At 34.5% G+C, this 26561-nt stretch overlaps 2 protein-coding genes across 3 annotated transcripts in view; one reads left to right on the forward strand and one right to left on the reverse strand.

The window, feature by feature from the left end:
* CCPG1 (cell cycle progression 1) overlaps positions 1–22507 on the forward strand; it is a 41609-nt gene extending 19102 nt beyond the window's left edge. The window contains exons 2-10 of one of the 2 annotated variants that reach the window (XM_047075074.1): positions 1342–1410; positions 3671–3791; positions 5427–5503; positions 6357–6555; positions 10458–10709; positions 14336–14457; positions 17695–19103; positions 21331–21428; positions 21975–22507. In XM_047075074.1, coding sequence (XP_046931030.1) covers positions 1351–1410; positions 3671–3791; positions 5427–5503; positions 6357–6555; positions 10458–10709; positions 14336–14457; positions 17695–19103; positions 21331–21428; positions 21975–21991 — 2355 coding nt within the window. In that variant the 5' untranslated portion in view covers positions 1342–1350 and the 3' untranslated portion in view covers positions 21992–22507. Of the gene's footprint in view, positions 1–1341; positions 1411–3670; positions 3792–5426; positions 5504–6356; positions 6556–10457; positions 10710–14335; positions 14458–17694; positions 19104–21330 lie in introns of both variants that reach the window. The other variant, XM_047075073.1, reaches the window with a different exon arrangement.
* PIGB (phosphatidylinositol glycan anchor biosynthesis class B) overlaps positions 22087–26561 on the reverse strand; it is a 40855-nt gene continuing 36380 nt past the window's right edge. The window contains exons 10-12 of the mRNA XM_047075075.1: positions 24773–24986; positions 22971–23151; positions 22087–22460 (exon numbers count right to left, since the gene is read on the reverse strand). Of these exons, the coding sequence (XP_046931031.1) occupies positions 22323–22460; positions 22971–23151; positions 24773–24986 (533 nt within the window). The 3' untranslated portion in view covers positions 22087–22322. The remainder of the gene's footprint in view (positions 22461–22970; positions 23152–24772; positions 24987–26561) is intronic.

Genomic DNA, 26561 nt, shown 5'->3' on the forward strand with positions numbered 1-26561 from the left:
GTAACCTCATAAAAACTTCTTTGACCATTCCTCTTTCCTCCTGTGAAGTTAATTGCTCAGTTTTTGTGTAGTCTCCTATGTCAGCTCATAATTTTCAAATTGTTATAAAAGAATTCAAGTACAAATAGTAATGTATCAAAGTTTTTTTTTTTTTAAACTCATAAAAACTGGTTCAATGAGGAATTGGGAATTGTATAATAGCTTAATATGGAGTGCTATAGCCTTTGGGGTAATCTTCTCTACTGGAATAGTTTACCTTTACATTTATGGAGTTATAAACTGCCTGGGCCCTAATCAGTTGTAAGTAGGAAATCAAATAATCAGGTGACTTACTAGAAAATGCTCTAGCATGACAGTATAAGTCACACAGTCATCTTTGTATCTCATTTTAGGTTTTGAGTAATTTGTCTGAATACATGCTAATTTTTATATTATTAGTGGCCAAGCACCTCTTTATATTTTCTCATTTTAAAATGTTAATTTTTCCAGAATCACTAATAGAAGATTCAGACCAATATTTTTTGGCCTGTTTGTAAATGAGCACTGTTTCCATATTGAACTATCTGCATTAGCGTTCTGTTAGAAATGCTAATTCAACTTGAATTTAATGTGTTCTCAGTGTATGTACAATAATAGGAGCATTTATAGGACTTAAATATGTTGAATGAAGTCAGTAAAATATCATTTGATTAGCTTGGTTTTGAAGTTTCAATAGGAGTTTCAGATAGAAAGGGGAGAACAAACCAGTTAGAGTGACCAATATATATACTGCTTTAGGACTTGAGTCTGGGTTATTGTCAATGACCTCAAGTTTCTAACCCATTTCTGGTCTCCCCCCTCCCCCTGCTTTATTTTAATTCAGGTGGAGTATTGCTGACATAGTTATTTTCATAAAAACTGTTTGATCGTATTCTTTCCCTGCTTGAAAAATCTATATTGCTTCATGTTGCCAACACAATAGACTTTATTTTGCTTGGCCTGGGAGCTCTTCCGCTATTTGGTCTCTCAACCCTTGATTTACTCACAGAGTTAAATTGGCTTCTCCTTTCCCTTCAGTTCTGCCTGGCCAAATCCTACATTTTCTTTCAGACTTTATTTCTTTATTCCAACAATATGACTGTCCGTATAGTCTAACTGAGGAGGTTCTCTTGTCTTAAAAGTTTGGTTGTATTTGTTCATAGAAATATGCAGTTATATGCCCTGTATGATAATTCTGTGGGTGGGTTGTCTCAGTTTCACCTGGAAGGCAGCAAGCCACTTTTCATACTAGATCACATGTAGTGCTTCCTATAGAATTTTTAAAAATATACCCCACATGTCAATATATTTTTATATTTGTAGACCTGAAAAATGTCTGAAAATTCCAGTGACAGTGATTCATCTTGTGGTTGGACTGTCATCAATCATGAGGTATGCTATTTAATACTTCAATACATGAGGTATGCTATTTAATACCTTAATATTTAATATGCTATTAATACTTTTAATGCTATTTAATACAAATAAGGCAATTTGTAATATTACAGTGTTAGTGGTGTAAGCTGGGCTTTTTGAAGGCCATTATTTTTTTATGTTGAAGCCTAAGGTTCCATTGTCCATAGCTTGGACACTTTTGCACCCATATTAAACTTCACTACTGAAAACTCTTAATGAGCAGTATGTTTTGCATTATAGTACATTGCTTTCCTCAGCTTTGAGACATTAGGCAAATATTTATTGAAGGTTTATTATTGTGTAGGGCCTGCACCTTACCTACATTCTCATAGAATTGTAAACAACTGTCTGTGGTATAGATTGTTTTCATTCTCATTTCATAGTTGAGAAAACTAGAGATTAGAGAGGTTAAGTAATTTGGCCAAATTTTATAACTAGGAAATGTTGGCTGCATTAAAACACACCAGAAAGGAGCATGGAGAACATATGTTCTACTTTTGGTATGCTATGTTATGTTATGTTATGTTATTAGCAGAACTTGACAGAAACAAGGCTATGGCCAGAACTCTTTAAAAAAATGAATATTCTTACAGAAGTATGATGTTATATGACTAGTATATAATAAGCATTAATTTCTTTTCCACATTGGTAATATATGTTCATTGTAGAAAAATCATAAAATACTGATAAATAGAAGCAATAAGTTAAAAGTCATCTATATTTAAAGTTTTAATGGATTTGTCTACAGTTTTCCTATTTGTTTTTAGGATCTCTTAAGGCTTGACTTGTTTTCCTTGACTAATAAAAGTTTTAAATGGTATTTTTTATAATTACTTTGATAATTTAAGGCTTAGACAGTTGGTTACTCCTGTCTTCTAAAAATCACTATTAACCAAAGAAGGATTTTTTTTTTTCTGTAGTATAGTTGGAAAATTTAATAGCAGCTGTACCAATTGAGATTGGGGTGGTTTCTTTTTTAAATAAATGACTTTTCTGTTTTTAACCTGTTTTATACAAAGCTTAGATCAGCTCCCATAGCAGTAACTTTTCCTTCAAGGATAATTAACATTATAGGAACAAGGAAGCTGTGGGAGTCTTACTTAGGATTCTGCATTGTGAAGCAAGGCAGGAAGCCTCTCGTGCACTTAGCGAAGTGTGTCATTAGGGTGCTTCTGTTGGAGATAATCTTGTCACAGAGTAGATCAGATTCGTATTTTCATCCCTCTTCCCTCTGTATCTAGTTATCCAGTTCTACTCTTTCTTGCTAACGTCTCTTACATGTGTTTGCTTTCCTTTTCCATTGCTACCATTCTGTTTTAGGCCAGAACCTGTGTCCCTTGCAGTCCCCAATTCAGCCCTACCCTGTTTCTGTCATTTCCCTACCACTTTAGGCATTCCCAGAGTCTTAATATTCAGAATTCTCCTTAGGACTAAACTCAAAACCTACTCCTTTAATGAATTCTTTTAATTTTTGCTGTTTTGAGTTATGTATATTAGGAGAACTTAGACCTTTCAGTTCCATGGATCAGTAAATCACAAAAAATTGGGAGAGGGGCATGAGGATAGGTAGAATCAACTTAGTGGTTAACTTTATTTTACTAATTAAGATATGAGAAAAAACTGTAAGATCCACTATTTTCTTAAAGAGAAGGTAGTTGACATCAAAGTAGGGAGGACAACCTTGGAAGAATAAAGAATAATCTAAAATTTTATAGAGAAAATTTACTCCATCAATTCTATAGATACATTTTAATCCTTGCCTTTAGACTTTTAGTTCTGCGTTGCCATAGTAAATAGTTATTTGCATGTGGAAATTTCTCTGAATAGGTTGCAAATTTGAATTTTGGAATTGAGGTTTTTATACCTCATAACACATGGCAAAGTGCCTTGCATAGTACCTTCGTAAATGTTGAGTAGAAGTAAATTAATAGAAATAGCAAAGCTTAAAAACCTACCCTCTGTGATCAAATTAATTGCTTGGGCTTATAAAATAGAGTACAGCATTTGACTTTTGGCTGACTTCTCTTAGAATCTAACCCTGTGATTCCATTCTGCTGTTTCCCTGACATAGGCCATTATGGACTAAATTGAATAAAAGGTAGTCAGATTAGATACTGTTCCCTTTGAAGTATGGCAGCATCCAGGACTTTTAACAATGGAAGCATCTACATGTAGTGAAACCCAGCTTTGAGCTTGATTTGATAGACATATAACTGATGATCATTTTTTTCCCTAGGGGTCTGATATAGAGATGGTGAATTCTGAACATGGCACAGCCAGTGACAGCTGTGAGCTCGCTCCAGAATGCACATCTTTAGAGCAAGAGGAGCTACAAGTATTGCAATCAGAGGAAGGAGGTACGATGTTAAAAGGAGTCTGATTTTATTTTTTTTAAATAGGATGTGTGAACAATAGTGTGAATCTTGCATTCTTTCTAGTCAGGCAGCCTTTCTGGCTAATCAGATACGGTCACTAAATGACTAAAATTTTCGTGTGGATTGGGTAGTGACACCAACCAGTGGTTTATTTGCAGCTGTAGTATGTATTTCAGCCTCCGTATAAACTCTTTGATAATGCAAGTGTAACCAGTAACTAAACACTACTAATTTTAAGACTAGTGATGTACAAAATACAAGAGATTTACTAAACTCTTTTCTAGTTAGCATCACACTTCAAATTACTTTTGGTAAGAGGTGGTAAAAAAAGGCGTTTAACTGCTTTACTCTTCATTTTTAAATGACTTCTTAAACAGTTTTAAAAAATTGCATTAAAATGTAAATAGAACATATTCTCCTCAGGAGAATAAAGTGGATGTGTCATGTCTAGAAGTAATGATGGTTTATACCTGTTAATCTTATTTTCAGCCTGTGTATTGATTATTCTCATTTGAACAGTGATCCTCATCTTTGATAGGCCAGATTTTTCTCCCAAGAAATACACATACTCACATATGTAAAAGTATTTCCAGACTTCCTTGGGAGTTCTTGGACCCAAGTCCACCTTTGCTGAAAGACTTAATTTCAGATTAATACTCTATTAGGGGGTATGTAACACATACAGATGGCAAAGTTTTTCTTTTTTTTCCTCCTCTGTTTTTTTTGGAGGGACTAAATTCTATGAGAAATACACACATTAATGACAGAAAAAAATGATGAACAAAACAAATTTTAAGTCACCCTTAATTCTTTTTATCTGGAGATAACTGCTATACATAAAAATTGATAAAATTAATAATAATCTTCTTAAATTAATGTAATAAAATATGCAAATGCATATAACGTTTGGTATATGTTCTTGGCTGTGCATAAAATTTATGTTTATCATGTATTATTTTAATATTTTTGACTTCTATGAAAATTTTATAGTCTTTTGTATGAAAAATAGAGTTGTATGAACTCTAGGGGTTTTTTTGTACATTTTTTTCTTTGAGGAGTTTCTTATAAAATATATCTCCTGTAGTGACATTTTGTTTTTCTGTGTTCTTTTGAATCCTAATTTTTTATAGTCCTTTTGATGGCAAAGAACTCATAATTTGAAGCTGTAGTTTTGTTTGTTGAGTTACCAGGTATTGACAGTCATTAGAATAGTGCTACTTTTAGGAATTCTGAATAAACTAAGAGTTCAGGAAATGTACCATCAGATGTCTGAAAAATGTTTTCCCATATTAACAGATTTTTACAAACACCTTAAATTTAGTACTTTGGTATTGTAGAGATTATGTTGTTTACTTAGAGATTGTATTGTTTTTTTAGTAGAATTTAAATGAGTTCAGTTCGGTATCTAAAATTATCCTCTGACAATTTCAAATAATTATATTTGAAATACAGAGATCTTTTTAGCAACAGTAGAGTGATGTTATGATTGTATATGACATTTCATTAAATCCACTTACAAAATTAGGAATAGATTTTATGTACTCAGATTATAATATATGTGGCCTATAAAAAGTCAGTTAAGTATAATTGATTGAATTGATCTTTGCTTTATATCAGAGAGTAGCCAAAATGGCACAGTGTTAATGGGAGAAACTGCTTATCCAGCTTTGGAGGAAACGAAGTCGGCACTTGAGGTAAACATATGTTTTATTCTGTGGATATATGGTAAGCAATATTCCTTAGGGAATATTAAGGAATAATTAAGGTTTCCCTTTCTAGTTATACTTTTATTCCTCTTTGAATTATGCAACATTTATTAAAAATTTTGAGATTCCACAGATTGGTCACTTTTATGATTAGCGTTAGCTTCTGTTTCAACTCTTAAGTGAAATGCCTTTTAATTTACAAAAGTAATTTCTTGGAAATGTGTGAAAGATCTGTTCATTTACTCTCCAATACAATTTTACTTTGAAGTAGATTATATTCTTGAATTATACTGAGAAATTAAGTTATTAGGACTGATCTCTAAAAATGAAGATTCGTTTTTAAATTTGAGAACAAACAAAATCTTGTTTTTTGGTGTTTTACTTGACTTCTAGATAAAACTAGTTTATATGATTTTTACATGGCATAGCTATTGAAATTTATTACATATGCAACCAGAGAAATTTGTAATCAGTCTTTTACGGGCTTCCTGACTATTGAGTTATGCTCGAATAAACCCATGGAACTGGTGAGAAATGAATCCTCTTTTCCATGGTCCTTGTGTTTTAAAAGTGAGCTTTTTAGTTTCTGTAGCCCATGAAAATTAGGCAGCAGTTTGATCTAATTCTGACAGAGATAATCGTCAAGGGGGTTGATGGTGTTTTCAATCTGAAAGATGAGTCTACTCCTGAGTAATCTTTGTCTTTTGGGCAGGACTCCTATCTTTTATTTTAAGCCTAAATTACCATAGCACCTAAGTACTGTTGTACACTTTGAACTGCATAGAAAACATAAGGCTCTTAAATAATTGTTAAATTTACTGTTTTTAAAATTATTCCTCAGAGAGAAGAAAAGTCGTCGGAAGACCATGTCTATTTTGGAACTGTCAGTGATGATTCTGATATTGTTACCCTTGAGCCACCTAAGTTAGAAGAAATGGGAAATCAGGAAGCTATAATTGTTGAAGAAGCACAGAGTCCAGAAGACTTTAACATGGGCTCTTCTTCTAGCAGCCAGTATACATTCTGTCAGCCAGAAACTGGTAAGAACTGCATAAAGAATACACTGATGACAGACTTAAGTTCTCCTGTGACCACCTTTTATATATATAATGGTCAAGTTTTTAATACATTTGAGATTTTTTTTGTAAAACCTACTATTAAATCTGGTGTTTTCTTACATTGTAGGACTTAGAGTACAATTGCTATGACAATAAATAACAACATCTTTTATTAAGTGAAAGATGAAAAAAATATCTTCAAGGAGATTTGTTACTGTCTGAAACACTCAAATGCATTTGATACATTTTTTAGATCTTTAAGGGTGGGAGATTGTGCCATTGTAACTAAAAACAGGAGAAAGTTAAGGTTTCTACTTACAGTGGTACAAATTTTATATTCTAGAAATAAGCTTATTAATTGAAGTCTTTTAGATCCTTTCAGTTATTAATCATTTAACAAACATTTATTGGATGCTACTATGTGCTAAACAGGGTTCAAAGAGCTGGCAGCACAGCAGCATCCCAAAGCCTCTGACCTTTGTATCTTTCATTTTAGATTGAGTTATGAAAGGTTCCTATTTTAAGTCATATTATTAATGCAGTTCATGCCTACTGTTGAGATAATGATTTGGAAGTTAAAATGTGAGTTACTGAGCTAATTCCTTTCTATATTTCTTTGGCTCATTTGGAGGGATGTATATAATAATGTCTTTTCACATGGACATAAATATTTAGACACAAAGTTACTGGAAGATAAACAGACCTGGAATTAACTCACACTTATTAACCAATAACTTGAGCAGTAGCTCAAGGATGAATTGTGGGAAAGACAAGTTGGTGCACTGCTAAGGGATTCCAAAATGTCCTAATTTGATGGAAAAATAGGGACGTGTCTATTTTGGATCATTTTCTTAGAATTTACCATTCTTTAATACTTAACATTTGCCAGAATCAGACAAATGGAATTTCTCTTATTCCACTTTAAGCTAAAAAAATGTCAAGTAGAGATTTTTAGCTATCTCGTTTAATGGTGAGTTATTTTCAGTTAGTATACAAGAGCTTTTCATTCAAATATTTAAATACTCAACTGGCATTCTTAGTGGTGGTCAGCCTTTGCCAGAATGTATACGTAGTACATTTATTACAAGGACTAATGAAATTATTTTAGAACCTTTTTTGTTCATCAGATTTTATTTTGTTTAAATCCAGGATTCATGCTGTATTCAAGTAGTCTTCTTTCTTTCCATCCTTCCTTTTTTTGGAAAACTATAGATGCTGGTTTAATTTGAGAATATTCATGGGCCAGAAAAAGTAGTCACATTGAAGCAGGAGTAGCAGAAGAGTCCAATCAGACATCTAAGAAATTGATGCTATAAACAATTTTTCTCAGGAATTTGGACACTTCAAAGCACATTATTCTGGTTTTTATCTCCATTCTGAACTTGGACTTCTTGGGGATTTTACAGTTTCAGTTAAGAGAAATATTTTATTAGGAGTATTTTTATCCATTGCTATCTCTCCGAAAGGAGTAAGTTATTTCAATAAAGTATTACAAAGTAATAAGAAAAAAGGACATTTTGGATTACGTTGAAAACACTATATAGAAATCCATTGCTAAGAGTCTTGTTTTCTCTCTCTTATCTCCTATTTTTCTTGGTTTAATTCCTGACTACCTATTTCCTGGTTATTTTGATTTTCCTTTCCCTTCTCCATCTCTGTAGGATTCCATCTTCAGGTTTTTTCTTCTTCTAAATTAGATTCTTGGGACAATATACTTTTTGTTTATTTGAGAATACTGTCCACTGCTGCCAGAGGATTCTCCCCCAAGAAAGCAAAGTTGGTAGCTGTAGAAAAGTTTGTATTGCATATGTTTTTTTTAAAAGGCATGATTGTAAAATTTTGATGGAGCACAAATAACGATGTTAAGTGATAATTAAAATAAGTATTTTCAATTCTCTTTTTCCTTTTTAGTCTTTATAACAAAGCTTTATACATCTTTTTTTCCTGTTTATTCACAAAAGAAAGGTGGTGGGAGAAGCTGTGGAAGATTCCTGAATGCATAAGGGGATGGGATGATCAGCTGAAACACCATGTTCCTAGCCAACTCGCTTTCCAAGGTGGTGTGACTAAATCTGATCAGCTTTTCCAGAGCTGAGTGTGCCTAGTCACATTTACTATTTACTTAGTGCTTTAAAGATATCTGTTGTCATCTGTGATACTCTAAACAGGTGTTCAAATTGGTCTTGTAATAAAGCTGGCTGAGCTTACTGCATGCCTTTGCGTTGCCTGCATCTTGGACTGTGGGCCAAATTAAGCTTTGGAAGAAATTTAAAACCAAAATATTTTAGCTGTCCTATGTATGGGTTAAAAAAGATGGAAGCATTAGATAAGGAGGTGAATTTATTAATATAGATTAGGCTGCCTTGTTTACTTAGAATATATAATGATGGTGATATGCTAATGTAGAATTAAATAAATTTAATTTTGTGACATTTCAAATGAAATTTGAAAGGAATCTTGACGAATTGTTTTTGCATTTATCCATCTTAATACATATTGCCAGAGAGTCTGACTTAAATGCTCCAACCATGATCTTGAATGCCTTTGTATTATGTAATGCTTTGTTTAAGTCTTCCTTTCTTTCTCTTTGTCCAAGAAATGTAACCTCACAGCTGAGGCGACGGCATCTGGGAAAAACTAGTGATCAAGAATAACCAGATAAACATGATGGGCATAAGGGTCATGACCAAAAGATCTCTCAGTGGCATCTGTATCACTAAATATTAGGAATATTCGTTCATTCAGTAGTTCTTTTTGTCTTTGTGTTTGTTGTTGTCAGTGTGAAAGTTACCTGAATTCCTCTGTGATCCATCTTTAAAAAGTATTGCCTAACCTAAGTCACCAACTTTCCTGTGGCATGGTTATCCTGTCTTCTGAAGAACCATTTTACTTTTTTGAAGCATGAATGTTTGTTATTTTGGAGCTCTTTGTATAACATTGAGGTTCACATTTATCCTTTTGGTGCTTTTTTTTTTTTTATTCCTCTAACTGGCCTGTGGAAATTGTTACCAAGCTATCTAACCTTCTGTGTTAACATATAGTTTATTGATTGATGGAGCGGTGTTAACAAATTATAAATTTGAAAAAACCAAAGGTGACTTTTTTAGTGGATATACCAGGACTTGAGATTTCTTGTGGCTTTTTGTTGTTGTTGTTGTTGTTCTTTACTATTCTTTTCATAAAGGAGCAGCACCAGACTAGTCCTTAATATCGGAGATAGCTGTTGTGTCACTTCCTCATGCTGACATATTTACTAGAGGGTAAAATTAATAACCTTCTAGTAAGAGTGGCAGTCGAAGGGAAGGGCTCATCTGACTTCTGGATACCTGTGTTAAACTATAGTGCTTTGAACCTTGATTGTGGACTCAAGGAATGGAAATGAAACTAGGGTCCAGATACACCCAAGAAAACTTTAGGTAGTTGTTGTACTTTGTAAGTCACAGGAACTGTTTGTATACCTCCCTGTGTCCCTTCAACAGTTGAGCTTAAATTGCCTCTATTTGAAATTGAAAGAAGAGATGGACAGTTTTTTTTTCCTTCCAGAAACAGTGTCTGTTTATGGTTCTAATAGCAAAGAAATTTAATAGACTATGAGAATGATTGTTCTAACAGTATAAACTTTAAGAGAGGTTTGAAAAATAAAACCAGATAGACCCTCAAAGGCACAGACTATGATTGATTCTTGTGTATCACAGTTGAAATCTTTGATGTTTATGGCTTTATGTTGATAAACTTGAAAACTTGAGTGTTTGTGTTCTTTTGTTTTTGTTTTTGGCTGTCTTATGTAAAAGGGCATGTAGGGATGGCATTGATTATTCTAAATCATATTTACTAGAAAAACTATTCTAAAATTTTTAATATTTACGTTTTTCTTTTTAAAATAGTATTTTCATCCCAGCCTAGCGACGACGAATCAAGTAGCGATGAGACCAGTCATCAGCCTAGTCCTGCCTTTAGACGACGCCGTGTTAGGAAGAAGACTGTTTCTAGTTCTGACTCTGAAGAACGGCTACTCCCCGAACAAGAAACCGAACCCTCTAAGGAGTTGCATAAACGCCAGTTCAGCAGTGGTCTCAATAAATGTGTTATACTTGCTCTGGTGATTGCAATCAGCATGGGATTTGGACATTTCTATGGTAAGTATTTGAAAATTGGTTATATAAAAATTGATGGTCTAGTGTATGGACCCTTACTAAGAGTGAGGCATTCTGGGATCTGTTTTCAGTGTCCTCATTAAATATATATATAACCTTGCAAAGCTTGCCATCTGTTTGAGCCTCAGTTTTCTCATTTGGAAATGGGGATAGTGCTGCCTATCTCACAAAGCTGTTTTTCACTGAAGTTTGGTGGTATTTATTTAAGAAATGTAGCATCCATGTTTTTTTTTTTTTTCTTTAAAGAAAAAGATTAAAAATCTGAAGTGCTTACCACAAGGGCCATCATTTTAATTTAGAATAACAAACTAGCTTTAATTGTGGCTTTATTTGGAAGATTATTTAAATCTCAGTTGAAATGGTTATATTTGAAATGTCATAATAATTGGTGCTCATTATTTTTCCCCTCAGGTTTTATGCAAACATTATATTTTGTGACATTTGTTGCTGCTTCCATGATCCATATGAATTGAGAATTTATTTTTTTATAACTTATTATTATACTTTTCTCATTGTTGTTCTTGTTAGTGTTTATGTATATTAATCATCTTTAATGCAAAGCCCTTAAAATGTTTTGGATGAAAAGAGGAGGGAATTCCATATGGTGTTGTTTTTCATTTGGGAGCCTAACTGTTGAATCTTAGTTAATGTGATTGTTTCTACAAAGATAAGACTGTTTGAGAACTGAGCATTCACACTCTTTGCTGTATTAGAATTTTGAAAAAAACACATGAAGCAAATGTTTTAGATCTTGTCACTTTTACAGATTTCAATTTGCCTTACATGAACTTCTGAGTTTTGCTGATATGATCCACAGTTTAACTTTTGGAATATTCCTGTTTTGCTAGTTCCTTTCAACAATGTGTACCTTAATGCAAAATGCACCATATGTTAATTTTTGGAAAAGATACATTATTCAACACAGTGTAATGTTAGAATAAGTAAGACAGTCAATACTTCTTTAAAGTCAGAGTCAATAAAATGTGTTTCTTCTTGTCTAACTTTATATTAAAAAATTAACATTTAGACTCCTGGTGGATATCTGCTTGAATTTAGTACTGAGATACTGTAATTTGTATCCTCCCTTGAAGTTTGTTGTAATGAGATTTGACTTGAAATATATGCTTAATTTTGTTATTTTCTAGCTGGAACAAATGTATGAATGTTTTTTTTTGAGCATGATTTCTTTCCCCACAGGTAAACATGGAGGTAACAAAGGAGAAGGTCTTCTCTTAATCTTTTTTTTCTTACTAAAAAATTGGACAGTGATTTAATGTTAATCCAAATTGCATTAAAACCCCACCAGTTGCATGACCTTTAAGTATTTAGTGGAAAGAATAACTTAGAAATGAGTGCTTTCAAAATTAAGAAACTACTGCTCTGTTTAAAATTTTGGTTACTTGTAAATTTTACTTTAATGATTATATTTAATAAAACATTTTCTTATACTTTTTAAAAGCATCTTTTTGGAATATGAAAGGCCTGGGTAATATGAAATAGGTCTGCATCGTGATGAGATTAGCTCGGTGAACATATAAAAACTTCTCTGACAGTTTTTCAAGGTCACTATTTAAAGGACATCACATTTTTTTCTTAATTCTGGCACTTATCTCAACACTTTAAGAGCTCTTTTGAGTTGATTTCAGAGCCAGTTTGAATTTCTCATGCACCATGAAATTAGTCATTGCATTCCATAATCTATCATTTGGTTACTAATTATGTAACAAAACATCCCATTAAGTGAATCACTGCGAACATTCACCAAGCTTGGCTCTGTATGAGCTTGGAGAATCAGACCTTTCCTAGAAGGAAAGGAAAACTAGCAGGAGTGAGGATAGTAAAACAATGTACTACAGATAATATGGTACTGCTTTAGGTTCTGAAGGTGCTTAGAAAAGTTAAAAAAATTTTTCATGTTTGAAGCACCTGTCTTCCTTACTCTTTTTATACATGTCGGCTATCCATATTCTAAATCAACAGTGGAGTTCAGTTGATTTGATTTTCTCATGGAGTTGCTTTAAGTTTTGATAGGCTACCCTGCTCTTCAGACATTGTAACAGAATATAACTAAGTACTAAGTTGTGTGGCACAGACAAGAATTACAGCTCAAAGGCTATACTTACTGAGTCATCCTGGAGGTGGTAGGATTTGAGCCGGGTCTGGTCTTATGCTTATGCTAGGTAGAAGGAAAGTGGATTGTTGCAGCAACGGAGAACATGATAATCTGAATGTAAACTTTGCTGGGTTTGGGAGCAGTGAGAAGACTGGCTGGACTATAGCAGAGGAGGTAAATCAGGCTACATTAAGACAGATGTCCAACGCATGCTGTGTAATAGTACTGCAAATTCAGATCTCAACACATAGTTTTAGGTTATTTTCCAAGGGGGTGAAGGAATTCATCCTGTCAGCAGTTTGAAAACAAAGAGGTTTTCTGTTATTTGGGGAACTACAAATGAATTTTCAACATTTAAAAAATCTGAAATTCTTTTGAGTAATATTGAAACAAATTTACCATGCTTTTATAAATTGGAAAATTAAAAGAGAGGAAGTGAACCCTAACAGAAGAATATCAGAGCTGGTAACAGTTGTTTATGATTTGGCAAAAGTTTTCTCTTTACTATTTCTCAAGATTATTGAAGAAATCAAAGGTTCTTTTTTTTTTAGCAGTAGGGGAAGAAGTAGTAAACTATCATTACATCCTTTCATTCCAAATTCTGTGATGTCTTTACATAATAGAATTCCACTGTAGATGTTAATGTCATGGTTGCCAAATGCCTTTTGCCTTATTTTTTTTAATGTTTACTTTATTTTGAGAGAGAGCGCGCACTTGCACGCATGAGCTGGGGAGGGGCAGAGAGAGGAGAGAGAATCCCAACAGGCTCCACGCTGTCAGCGCAGAGCCCGACATGGGGCTCAGTCCCATAAACCGTGAGATCATCACCTGAGCTGAAATCAGGAGCTGGATGCTTAACTGACTGAGCCACCCCGGCACCCCTTTTGCCTTATTTTTGACTTAGTGTTTTATTTTGTTTTTTTCTCTCTCATGCATGAGGAATGTAGCATGTGAACAGCATGTCTTGGCAAATTAACATTTTGGTTTTTAGGGTGAAAACTTAGAGACTCCTAGTTGGCTTAAGATTTTTCACTCCTGGGATGGGGATGGTGGCACTCTAGCCCAGACCTAACTAATGCAGAATTTTTAAAAGATTTGGCTGTGAGAAGGGTAGGTAATCACAGCCAATTATTTTCCTTGCTATACCTTTTGGGCTGTGTTACATCATTTAGGCAAAATGTAGTGAGAAAAAATAGACATTTTTATTTTTCCTTATTGATTATATCCTGTGAATGGATTTCATGGTTTGTTTGTTTCCCTGTTGAAGACAACATTTTTTTATACCTCACCCATCTCTCAAAAACAACAAACGAGTGCCCTTGTTATGGTAGACTGGCTTGTTTTAATCAAAAGGATAGTGAACTGCTTAAGTATCTGTGGATGTGTGCTAAATTAAAAAAAAAATGCATTAACCTACTTGGCCTGATTTATATTAACATTTATCTACCACCATTTGATGAATGACATCATGAGATTTTACTTATTCGTTTTTCAGGCACAATTCAGATTCAGAAGCGTCAACAGTTAGTCAGAAAGATACATGAAGATGAATTGAATGATATGAAGGATTATCTTTCCCAATGTCAACAGGAACAAGAATCTTTTATAGATTATAAGGTAGGTACTACTAACAAACTTTATAAAAAAAGACTTGTTAGCCAATAATTATTGTGCTGTTCAGATACAAGTACAAAGAAGATTATTAGTGAGTAAATATACTATTGTAATTGTAGATTACTTACTGTGTCCTAGTCACTGCTGTGAGTACCTCACATACAGTATTACTCTTATTGCTCACCACAGCTCTGTGAATTAAGCAAGTATTAACTTCATTTCATAGATGGGAAAGAGGTTCAAAAAAGCTAACTTTTCCAAGGCTAGCAACTGGCAGAGCTGAATTTATCTGACACCAAAGATGTTATTTCTGATTATTATAATTAACATTTTTAATTGATATATATAGAAAACATTGTTATTATTAGCATTATTTTTATAGAACTGAACAAAACATTTCCAATCAGTGAGAAAGAGGAGTTTGTAGCCTCTCTCTAAGATCTTTCCTTCATCAAGGGAAATGAAGTAATCAGCCAGTCCTTTTTTTTCTTTGGTTTCTTGTTGGATCGGATGGAAGAGAGAGCATGTTTTACTTCCCACCAAAAACTTACCTACCACCCAGCAGCTCTTTTAATACCTGTGTGGGTATGAGGACCAGCGCGATAGCTGGTCTCCTATCTGGTTCATCCATAAGAAGGGCATAGGGCTTGCAGAACTCAGGGTAGAAAAGTAAACTGTTGCTTTTTTCTCCCATTCCTTTAAATTTCCTTCAGTTGATGTGTGTATCCCTTATAGGGTCACATTACATTTCCTTAAAAGAATCCCACTTGACATCTGAATTCTTTCAGGCAGGGACTACTCAAGTTATTTGTTAATAGTGTAGTTTTTCCTACCTGGATCAAAGGATGTTGTAAAAAGAGTAGCCATTTTCTTCTTTACCATCGTGGTTTCTGGTTCCATAGGATGATGTTGACTTTTAGGAGACTGACCCTGCATAGATCTTCACTGAGTCAGTTCTTGCAGATCTCTTATCTCCAGCTGTTAAATGTGGCTTTGAAGATCTTCATGGGAGACCTGCCCCTGGATTTGCTTATCAGGCACTTAATTCAAGACTATGGAGTTTACTGAATGCAGAATATACCCTGCAGTCATTCTGTGGCCCCTTATGCTTTTGCATTTAAAGATAATGCTACATTACTCTGTACTACCCTGTGGTCCACTTCCATTGCATACATGAAACTTGTTTTCTCTCTCATTTGGAGAGCAGATAAAATGATGATAATGAAATTTTAAATTTTAATTTGTTCTTCGAAGACTGAAGACAGTGAACCATCCATTTCAGATGGTTATCTTTCAAGTGGAAATACTGTCATTCTCTTTATTTAATTTTTTTATTAAAAAAATTTTTTTTAAACATTTATTCATTTTTGAGAGACAGAGAGTGACAGAGTGTGAGTGGGACAGAGAGATAAGGGAGACACAGAATTCGAAGCAGGCTCCAGGCTCTGAGCTATCAACACAGAGTCCGATGCGGGGCTCAAACCCATGGACTGTGAGATCATGACCTGAGCTGAAGTCGGACGCTTAACCTACTGAGCCACCCAGGCACCCCAATATTGTCATTCTCTCTCTCTCTCTCTCTCTCTCTCTCTCTTTAAAAAAAATTTTTAATGTTTATTTTTTTGAGAGAGAGTGCGAGCAGGGGAGGGGCAGAGAGAGACAGGGAGACACAGAATCCGAAGCAGGCTCCAGGCTCTGAGCTGTCAGCACAGAGCCCATTGTGGGGCTCGAACTCACAAGCTGTGAGATCATGACCTGAGCCGAAGTCAGACACCCAACCGACTGAGCCACCCAGGTGCCCCCTGTCATTCTCTTAAAGGACTTTTTTTTTGTTTCTTGTATATCAGATTTTTTTTTTTGTCTGACTCAAATGAATAACCATAATGTCTGTGGTAAATTAAGTAAAATTTAAGTGTCATTTGCTGATTTATGCATAAGATACTCTAACTGATTAGATAATGCTATAACAATTAACTTGTTTAAGCATATTGTTTAGTTTCTTGCTGTTTTGGTGAAAGTTTATTACTAATAACATCTTGAAAGAAAGATCATTCAAGGCTACTTTGAAATGCAGCAAAATTCTGTAAACCTAATTGAACATGGTTTTTTTTCTCTATCAAGGGTGCTGACTTCTAGCTATAATTTTATTTTTATAAAAAATTATCTTCACTTAAGGGTCCGAGAAGCCTCTAGTCCTGCCTAAATTCTCTTTAGGAGACTTCTCAGGAGAGATTAGAGTCCTGTAGTCAAAAGATAGAAGACCTGTCTCCTTTTCTTCTAACTTAAGTGGACCTAGAAACCATTAAGGCTTTAATATGATTATGGGAAATAGTAATCACTAATAAACACTAATCAGAAGTACTCCTAGTTCTATTTTAGAAATCTTACTAGGGATGAACTAGGCTATAGCTAATTTTTTTCCGGTCTTTAAATTCTTCCAACATGCTGTGTTGTTGTTGTTGTTGTTGTTGATTTTTAATGAAACATTTCATTTTATATATATTTTTAAGTAGGCTCTACACCCCTGGGGCGCCTGGGTGGCTCAGTCAGTTGAGCTTCCGACTTCAGCTCAGGTCAAGATCTCATGGTCCATGAGTTCAAGCCCCCTGTCGGGCTCTTTGCTGACAGCTCGGAACCTGGAGCCTGCGTCAGATTCTGTGTCTCCCGCTCTCTCTGACCCTTCCCCATTCATGCTCTGTCTCTCTCTGTCTCAAAACTAAATAAACGTTAAAAAAAAATTTTTTTAAAGTAGGCTCTACACCCCAGCATGGAGCCCAGTGTGAAGCTTGAACTCATGATTCCAAGATGAAGACCTGAGCTGAGATCAAGGATTGGTCACTTGCATACTGAACCACCCAGGGGCCCCAGCTATGTTATTATTTTGATGTAGCCTGTGCTGTGCATTTTCTTCCATATGAACCTTCTTATTTTTACATCTTGAAATACATACATATACACTACAAATACATATACTGCATAAAGGGTAGTCTGCAGAAATAGACATGTGGGGCTCCTGGCTGGCTCAGTCGGTAGAGTGATCTTGGTTCTTGGATCTTGATCTTGGTTGTGAGTTTGAGCCCCACATTGAGTGTGGAGATTACTTAAAAATAAAATCTTAAAAAAAATAGATACTAAAAATTTATGAGTATTGGTTATATATGATTTCATCTTACAGATTTAAATTGAGCTTTTAAATAAGGCATTTGACATTTTTCTTTCTTCTCTTTCAAAAAAATTTAGTCATTGAAGGAAAACCTTGCAAGATGTTGGGCCCTTACTGAAGAAGAGAAGGTGGCCTTTGAAACTCAGAAAAAGAACCTTGATACAGAAAATCAGTATTTAAGAATATCTCTGGAGAAGGAAGAAGAAGCCTTATCTTCATTACAGGAAGAGTTAAGGAAACTAAGAGAACAGATTAGGCTATTGGAAGATAAAGGGACAGGTACTGAATTAGTTACAGAAAATCAGAAACTTAAGCAGCATCTGGAAGAAGAAAAGCTGAAGACACACAGCTTCCTTAATCAAAGGGAGACTCTTTTGGCAGAAGCAAAGATGCTAAGGAAGGAACTGGAGAGAGAACGACTGATAACCATGGCTTTAAAGGTGGAACTCCAGCAGTTAAGCTCTAGTGAATCATATGGCAACCCAGACTCTCCGAATGTATTGACTGAAAAAAAGGAAATAGAAATCTTACGGGAAAGACTCACTGAGCTGGAGCAGAAGCTAAACTTTGAACAGCAGCGTTCTGATTTGTGGGAAAGGCTGTATATTGAGGCAAAAGATCAAAATGTAAAACAAGAAACTGATGGAAAAAAGAAAGGGAGCAGAGGAAACCACAGGGCTAAAAATAAGTCAAAGGAAACATTTTTGGGTTCAGTTAAGGAAACATTTGATGCCATGAAGAATTCTACCAAGGAGTTTGTGAGACATCATAAAGAAAAAATTAAACAAGCTAAAGAAGCTGTGAAAGAAAATCTGAAAAAGTTTTCAGATTCAGTTAAATCCACTTTCAGGCATTTCAAAGATACCACCAAGAATATCTTTGATGAAAAGGGCAATAAAAGATTTGGTGCAACAAAAGAAGAAGCAGCTAAAAAACCGACAGTCTTTAGTGAATATTTACACCCACAGTATAAGTCACGTACACAAAACCAGAATAATAGAGGCCCTACTATGCAAAGAGAGGGAAGGAAAGAAAAGCCAATTCACTTTGAAGAATTTAGAAAAAATACAAAATCACAGAAATGCAGTTCTGAGCATGACTGTAGTGCAAATTTTGATTCTTTCAGAAAGTCTTGTTCTGGTGTATTTGAATGTGCTCAACAGGAATCCATTAACCTTTTTAATATGAAAGTGTTGAATCCTGTAAGGATAGATGAATTTAGACAGTTAATTGAAAGGTATTTATTAGAAAAACTGGATAGTTTTCATCACTGGAAAGAACTTGATCAGTTCATCAATAAGTTTTTCCTAAATGGTGTCTTTATACATGATCAGAAGCTCTTCACAGACTTTGTTAATGATGTTAAAGATTATCTTAAAGACATGAAGGAATATCAAGTAGATAATGATGGAGTGTTTGAGAAGTTGGATGGATATATATATAGACACTTCTTTGGTCACACTCTTTCCCCTCCATATGGACCCAGGTCGGTTTACATAGCACCATGTTATTATAATAGTTTTTAACATTTATAGATTGGGTAGCATTTTTATCATTTTAACATCTTGGAATGTTACTATCCATAAAGTACTTTTTGTAAAGAAAAAAAAGTGTTATTTGTAAAAGTACTTTATTGCTAGAGAATTTAGAATAAATTAAATGGAAAGATAAAATTTTAATAGCTATTACAAACTGAAAATTTCATATGATCACTTTGACTCGAGCAAATGGTTTAATTTCTGCCTTAAAAATATGTTAAGGAAAAAAGATCCTATTTTAGCCTATCTTGTTTCTTTTCATTATAGTTTATATGAAAAGGTAATTAAGTGAAATTATTTTCCTTTAATCTTTTATTTTTTTACTCACTTTGGGTGAGTAAATTCAGATTTCACTCTGAAATTGGAAGAACTCGTGTGTAACAGTTTGCATTGACCCACTTACTTATCTAATTCCACTTACCAACTAAATTATGATACTTAATAGTTAGTACAGAATTATCTTTGATAAAGGTAGAGGCAAACTTAGCAAGCTACAGGTTATAATATGTGTGGCTTATATGCATAATTTCTAAATAAAACTATTCATTGCTTATTAGCTTTATATTCTGTAACCTGAAACTCACCTAATCTTCAAATGTTAGCTTTATTTTTTTATCTTTAAGATAGGTATATATTATCTTTCTGAATAAATGTAATGTGTCTATAAAATAATGAGACTGATTCTGGTATCTTTAGTCATTAAATATCTAGTGCCTAAATGAGCAAAACAGTGTGAGGCTGCCCTGATGAAACATGAAAAACTCTTGCCATCAAGGAGCTCACAAGCTTTTGGAGAGTTAGGTAAATGTAAGAAATGAAGTGAGAAATGGAGATATTGTATGTGGTGGCCTCAACCTGGAGATGTTTTGGGAGGCTTCATGAGTGAGGTGGTCTTTGAACTGAACTTCTTTAAACTGGTTTTTGAAGGAGAAATGAGAATTTGTCAAGCAGATAGAGTAGGACATTCTATTCAAAGAGAACTTCATTTGCACACATTTGGAGATGTGAAGACATGTCCTTTTAAGGAGGCAAGGTAGTGCTGGGGTATGAAAAGATACAGATCTTTTGTGAAGATCAGAAGGACTTCATTTTATGCTAAAAGACTTGTTGCTTCATTGCATTTTGGATCATTGGCAATAGCCTGGAGGATTAGTTGGAAAGAGTGAAGCTGGTAGGTGGTCTTTGAAAAAGTACAGACATGAGCTGATGATTAACTAGGTTAATAATATGAGTGGGAGAGAGACAGATTTGAATAATATTTAAGAAGAAAAATTGGTGGTATTTCTTGTGAAAGAGAAGTAGAAAATAACATTTCTTCCAGATTTCTGGGTTGGATCACTAGTTGGATAGTGGCATCACTAAGGTAAGGGATGCGAGGGCATTTTGAGTAAGGGGAATTGGAATTGAGAATTGGGCTTGGAGGTACCTATTGACAGTCACATGAAAAAAATTAGTTGGCCATTAGATACATGACTCTAGTCCAAATTCTGTGTGCATATAGATAGTCTAGGCTGGGGGTGTTTATCAGAATCTTGGGGAACACTAACACGTAAGGGGTTGTGGAGAATGAAGGCTGAGAAGAAGACCATAGAATAGCATCATGAAAATTGAAAGATCATCTCAAGTGAAAGGAATATACAAACGTGTGTCAAATGCTTTAAACATTAAACAAAAGAGACTGGATTTCTTGGTTGGGGAATTGGGTGGCCATGAATGGCATTATGGACTGTTTTAGTGAGGTAGTGAAGAAGCCTGATTCTTTAGTGAAGAAGCCTGATTATGGAGTTTGAGGGAAAAAAAAAAAAAAGACTTTCTTTTGTTTGTAAGAGATGTATACATATTCCTGCTGAGGGGTGAAGCCAATGGGGAGGGATTGGTTTTGCAGGAGAGGAAAAATAATGGAAACACATCTCATTATTTTATTGTCACATTTCTATTTATTTGTTGAGTATTTCCCCTTTGTTGCCACTACAGTTATGTTTGTCTGTTTTTTCTGTCTATAGGATAAAAGTATAATACTGAATCTTTTTGGTATGGTTGTATTAGGATTATACTTCAGGTTAATTTAACATCCTTTTTCAGAGTGTTCAGATAATTAATGGAGAAAAACATTAAAATTGTTTCTTGTTTAAATTTAACTCTAACATAGATGAAAAATGTGTTTACTGCTTTCAGTCGACCAGATAAAAAGCAACGTATGGTAAATATTGAAAACTCCAGGCATCGAAAACAAGAGCAGAAGCACCCTCAGCCACAACCTTATAAAAGGGAAGGTAAATGGCATAAATATGGTCGCACTAATGGAAGACACATGGCAAATCTTGAAATAGAATTGGGGCAGTTACCTTTTGACCCTAAATATTGATTGTCATGATTCAGTTAAATTAGAAAATGGTAACAGAAACATGGATGGTATCTACAATGTTTGGTATTGAAACTAAAATGAAATTATCAAGATAATGTCTTTCTATCATTTCTAAGTATCAGTTTGATGACTTTACATTATTACTCAGAAGCATCAAGCAAAAGCTTACTAACTTGCATTTTCCTGTAGTTTAGTTTTGCTGAAATTTTTTTGGCACTGGAAATGTTCAACTGTAGTTTCAAGGAAGCCAGGCATGCAGCAGATTTTGTGCATGAAATGAGTCTTCCTTTCAGTGTATGAGCTTAAAGCAAGCTCAAATCCTATGACAAAGTGTAATTAACACTGATATTTGTGTTAAATTTGCAGTAGAGCTTGAAAAAGTACCTTGTGATGGAATTTCATCTTTAACACTTTATAATCTTACACTTGCTTCTTGTCTTTTTGTGGGTTCAAGAGCCCGTTGACTTGTGAAGAATTTGCTGCCTTCTTATGAGCTTGCTGACTTGTTCTCTTGTGAAATTTCTTGCACATCTGAATATTGTGGAAGAAACAATAAAACTACACCATGAGGAAAACTAAAGGTCTTTATTTAAAATCTGGCATTTGTATTAATATATGATTTTATACTTTGTGATATTTTTCATACATTTCCTCAGTAGTGATATTTGGTAAATCAGTTCAGTGGTGTTTTGCTAGTTCATAAATTTTACCCAGTATTTACAGGAGTATTTACGCAGCATCTGAATATTTCTACCCAGCAATGTCTGTTTCTCTAGAAAAGATTTAAACACAGTTGAGAATTTCAGCTTCTGTTGAGTTTCCTTTTTAATTTCCGTTCATAGACATATATGTGACTTCCAGTTCGACCTTCTGGCAAGTGAGTGTGGAAGAACACAGCAGTTCTCTCATAGCTGCTTGAAATTAGGAAAGCACTTATTTCCTAGAAGTAAATAAACGTTTAAATAAATAAAGGCTACATTTTGCTGAGCACTGTTTCAAGAATTTTAGAATGACCTCATTTGCGTCTCTATCACTTTTTTCTTAATAAAACAATATAGTTCCTTAATAAAAGAATTAACTTGTTAAGTAACATATTTATCTTGATAGTTATAGAACTGGGACGGATTTTGACCAGGGAAAAGACGAATTACAAATTATGGGGGATGGTGGGGTGCCTGCATGGCTCAGTTGATTGAGTGTCATGATCTCACGGTTTGAGTTCGAGCCCCTCATCAGCTTGCTGCTGTCAGTGCAAAGCCCACTTCACATCCTTTGTCCCCCTCTGTTTGCCCCTCCTCTGCTCATGCTCTCTCAAAAATAAGTAAAACATTTAAAAAAATATATGGGTGTTGGAAGGGACCTTAAAAAAGTTATGTTGTCTATTTACTTGAGTGCTAAACTTGAGGCGAAATATAAATAGTAAGTTTCCCCTTTTTTCATGTTTCCTTACCTCCTCTAAAATGCTGAAGATGATCAAGTGAGTAGACAGTGTTGAATCATTGTGAAACTCTCTATAAAGCCAGTTTAAGGGATTTAGATAAAATATATCTGCTTCATCAAGATACTGACTTTTTCCAGTCAGGTCTGGGGGACATTGGAGAAATCTCATTGGAAGTGGGTAATGGACATGGCTATAAAGAGAAAGTTAAGTTAAAAGTTACAAGAAATAAAAATTTTTTTTTTCAAAGTACTCTTAAAATCCATCATGTTCACATAAGAAAATGTGAAATCTGAATCTTAAATGGGTTCCAATTGAGGTGAAGAAGCAAGCCTTTAATGTAGTTTTCTCAGAGATGGACAATATGATTCTTACACCATGTTGCTTGTTGCCGCAGCAGCATAACCATCAAGTCCAAACTAAAGCATGAAACGTCACTTCAAGGTGGGATAGTAAGTAGTGTGGGAGACTCCATCTTCTGTAACAGTATGCTCTTGCAAGAATGGAAGGGGCCTTTGGGACCAGGTAGGTTACTTGTTAATAAGAGTAATTCCCCATAGGCTTAATTGGCAAGGTAGAAAATTTCATGAACCACAAAGGATTCTCGCTTTCTTCCCTTTCTGATCTGAAAGGGGATGGATCACATCCTTTAAATAAGTTTTTTCCTGTGTGGTTTTTGTTTTTTGTTTGTTTTAGATTTATTTAAATAAGATTTAGTAACCGAGCAACATATGTTCACTGATTAAAATCCAAATAAGTAATGGTTTTATTGTGGCATAGAAAGACTAGAGTGCATGTAAAAATGGATTGATGAATTAGGACAACTTAAGCCAGTTGCTTGCACTATGCAAAAGCCATGTTTATAACTTAGCCTCAGGAAAAATAACTATGTGATAGAGGTTTTTGTTATCTATGAAATGCATACAAGTAAATTTACACAAGACCTAACACTTCATGGACTTCTATAATTTAGGAGATGAAAATCTTGCTTCAGGGAGAAAATAGAAACACCTGAGAAAAAGTTGCCAGCCTTCTACTCCAAAGTAGGCATTAGACATTTTTTGCTACATTGTGCAGTTTGAAAAATGTAAGATAAGAACTTGGTGAACTATTCAAAGCCTAAGACATCAACTGCTACAACCATGTATGAAAAGCACTTGGTGCCTTTAGAATTCCTGTTGTCTGCAGCATTACTGCTATCATGAGCATGGAGAGATAGCGAATGTCCCACTCTCAGCTCTGATCTTTTTTATATAGTAGGTGAGCCTCAAGTTGAAGGGATACTTGGGGTCTTAAACTGGTGGCTTTTGCTAGCCAATCCCAACTTTCCAAATTGTGTATCAATGATCCGGCATTGATGATTCAGTTAAGCAGAGTATTGCAAAAGTGTTAAGTTACCTTAAAATGATATCAACTTTGATATTTAGTTGACTATGCACATGGAAAATTAACTTGAGATTGTTTAAAGCCAGGTTAAGTAGGTGTATAACTTTTTAAAACAAAGCAGTTTACTCTTGTACCATTATTGGGCATTTGGTAATGAATGCAGCTTAGAACAGAAGCATAGGACCAAATGGATATCTTTTAAACTGTCCTGCAAAATTAAGGCAATTTTAGTGTTATATTTCTCAGAAACACTTAATTCAAGCATTAGGATATCATCTAACTGAATTAACTAATTTTTATAGGTGAGACAACTGATATGAAAAGAGATCACTTGATCAGTGGTCAGTTAATTTAAACTCAGGAATCTGAGGAACTTAAGTAGTCAGTTTCATTTTCTTAATAGCATATAGTGGAACAATTTGTATTACCTATAATAAGGAGTAGAGTGGCAAGGCATCATTATAAACACTGAGGCTGAAGATATATTGGGATTATTGTAACAGAGTTCTTGAATATGAGTCATGACATCAAGAGTACCTCGTTGATGAACTAAACCAGTATAGAAGGCGAGGAGCATATTTGATAAAAACAGGAAACTGAGTGCTGGTTTCTTCCACGTTTTGAGGTGGTTTAGTGAGTACCCTGTATGAAGATAGACATGTTGAACCATAATACTGGCACTCTTGTTTTAGGATAGCTAAGCAAATGTTAACTGCAGATACGTTTGTAATCTTTAATGGAAGTAGCACAAACTGTAATGCTGTCATAGACAAACAAGAAATAAGCAATAGGTGATCTTTATAATTTCTCTAAACCATTCACTATCATTGCCCTCTGGTCTTGACCTTTTTCTAGAAAAAATGATAGTGGAAAAAGTATGGCTAGGGAGTCCAACAGACCCAGATTTGAATTCTAACTCTGGCACAAGTTGCTTTCCTTTGCTGAGCATTAGGTTTCCCATCTGCAAATGGGATAACAGTAACTTTTCCAAGTATTAGAAAAATGTATGTCCTGTGCTTGTCATGGTACATAGTAGTTTGTTTACCTATCTCTTCTCTTTCATCTCCCAAGCATTAGCATTGGATTGCATACATATAGTCTCAGTAATTCTGGACGAAGACCAGCAGAGTATCCTCTTAGAAAAATAAACCACCGGGGAGATTTTCAGTAGTTCCTATATGTTTGGTGGCATGGATGGATATCGTTTTCTGAAAGAACTATGTCTTCTTTTGCTACCATGTTGGGCAATTTGGAGATGCTGAACACTTTTTCCATTTGTAAAATAACTCTTGCATGTGGCAAAAAAAACCCAAGCAGAACAGAGTAAATGAAAAGTAAAAGTCCCCTGTCCTCCTCCTATAGTCCTGCTTCCCAGTAATAATCATTGATAATGAGCACATTAGGATCTGATGAAAATACCATAAAAGAACAGGCCTTTCCACTGGGAAAGAAAAAGCTTTCTTGCCATTTTGTTCATTCTCCATCCACATGTACTGTCTCCTGGAATTAGATCATTGTTCTTTTGGAATTTGGGTACCCAGAATCTAGTCTGTGGCTTGCCTAAAATTTTAGCACTAATTCCCACTGGGGCCAAGGCACTGTTTTCCATGATTATCACCTAATTGACTGTTATCAGCTGTTTTAGCTTGGCTCAATCACTAAAAACAATTGAACATGAATAAAATTAATTTTGAACTATTCCCATTTAAGGACATTAACATAAGGTTGGCCTAGGAGGGATTGTTTCAAAAACAGGAGTAAATTAAGATCTTTATTTCACTTGAATCACATCTAGTACTTGACACTAACTGAAGACACTCATTCTTTCAAGTTACCATTGTTGCAGATTAAGAAAACTGTTAACATTCAGTTTAGGAAAAACTGAAGATACCTTTCATTGTACACTTAAATGTTAATTAGATACGAGGCCTTAACAGCTTTTCTTTTATCTGTATTTGAAGATTATAGATAACATAATGCATATAAACAATATAATTGAAAATACAGCTATTGAAAATAATAATGAAAATAACTTCATCTATTCCAAGACATTTGATACTTGCCACTTACTTGATAGCTGAATCAAATTTGTGCAAGAAATCTTAGATACCCAATTTTGTTCCTCGAGGAAATGTTTTAGATAACATTACCTGTAGTTCATTCTATTCATCAGTTGGAGTATCACACATCCCTCTCACCTAGTGCCTCAGATTACAA

The sequence above is a fragment of the Lynx rufus genome, unplaced genomic scaffold, assembly GCF_022079265.1.
Source record: "Lynx rufus isolate CCGP_SWC_20201006 ecotype Redwood Valley unplaced genomic scaffold, mLynRuf1.p SCAF_13, whole genome shotgun sequence".
Lineage (NCBI taxonomy): Eukaryota > Metazoa > Chordata > Mammalia > Carnivora > Felidae > Lynx > Lynx rufus.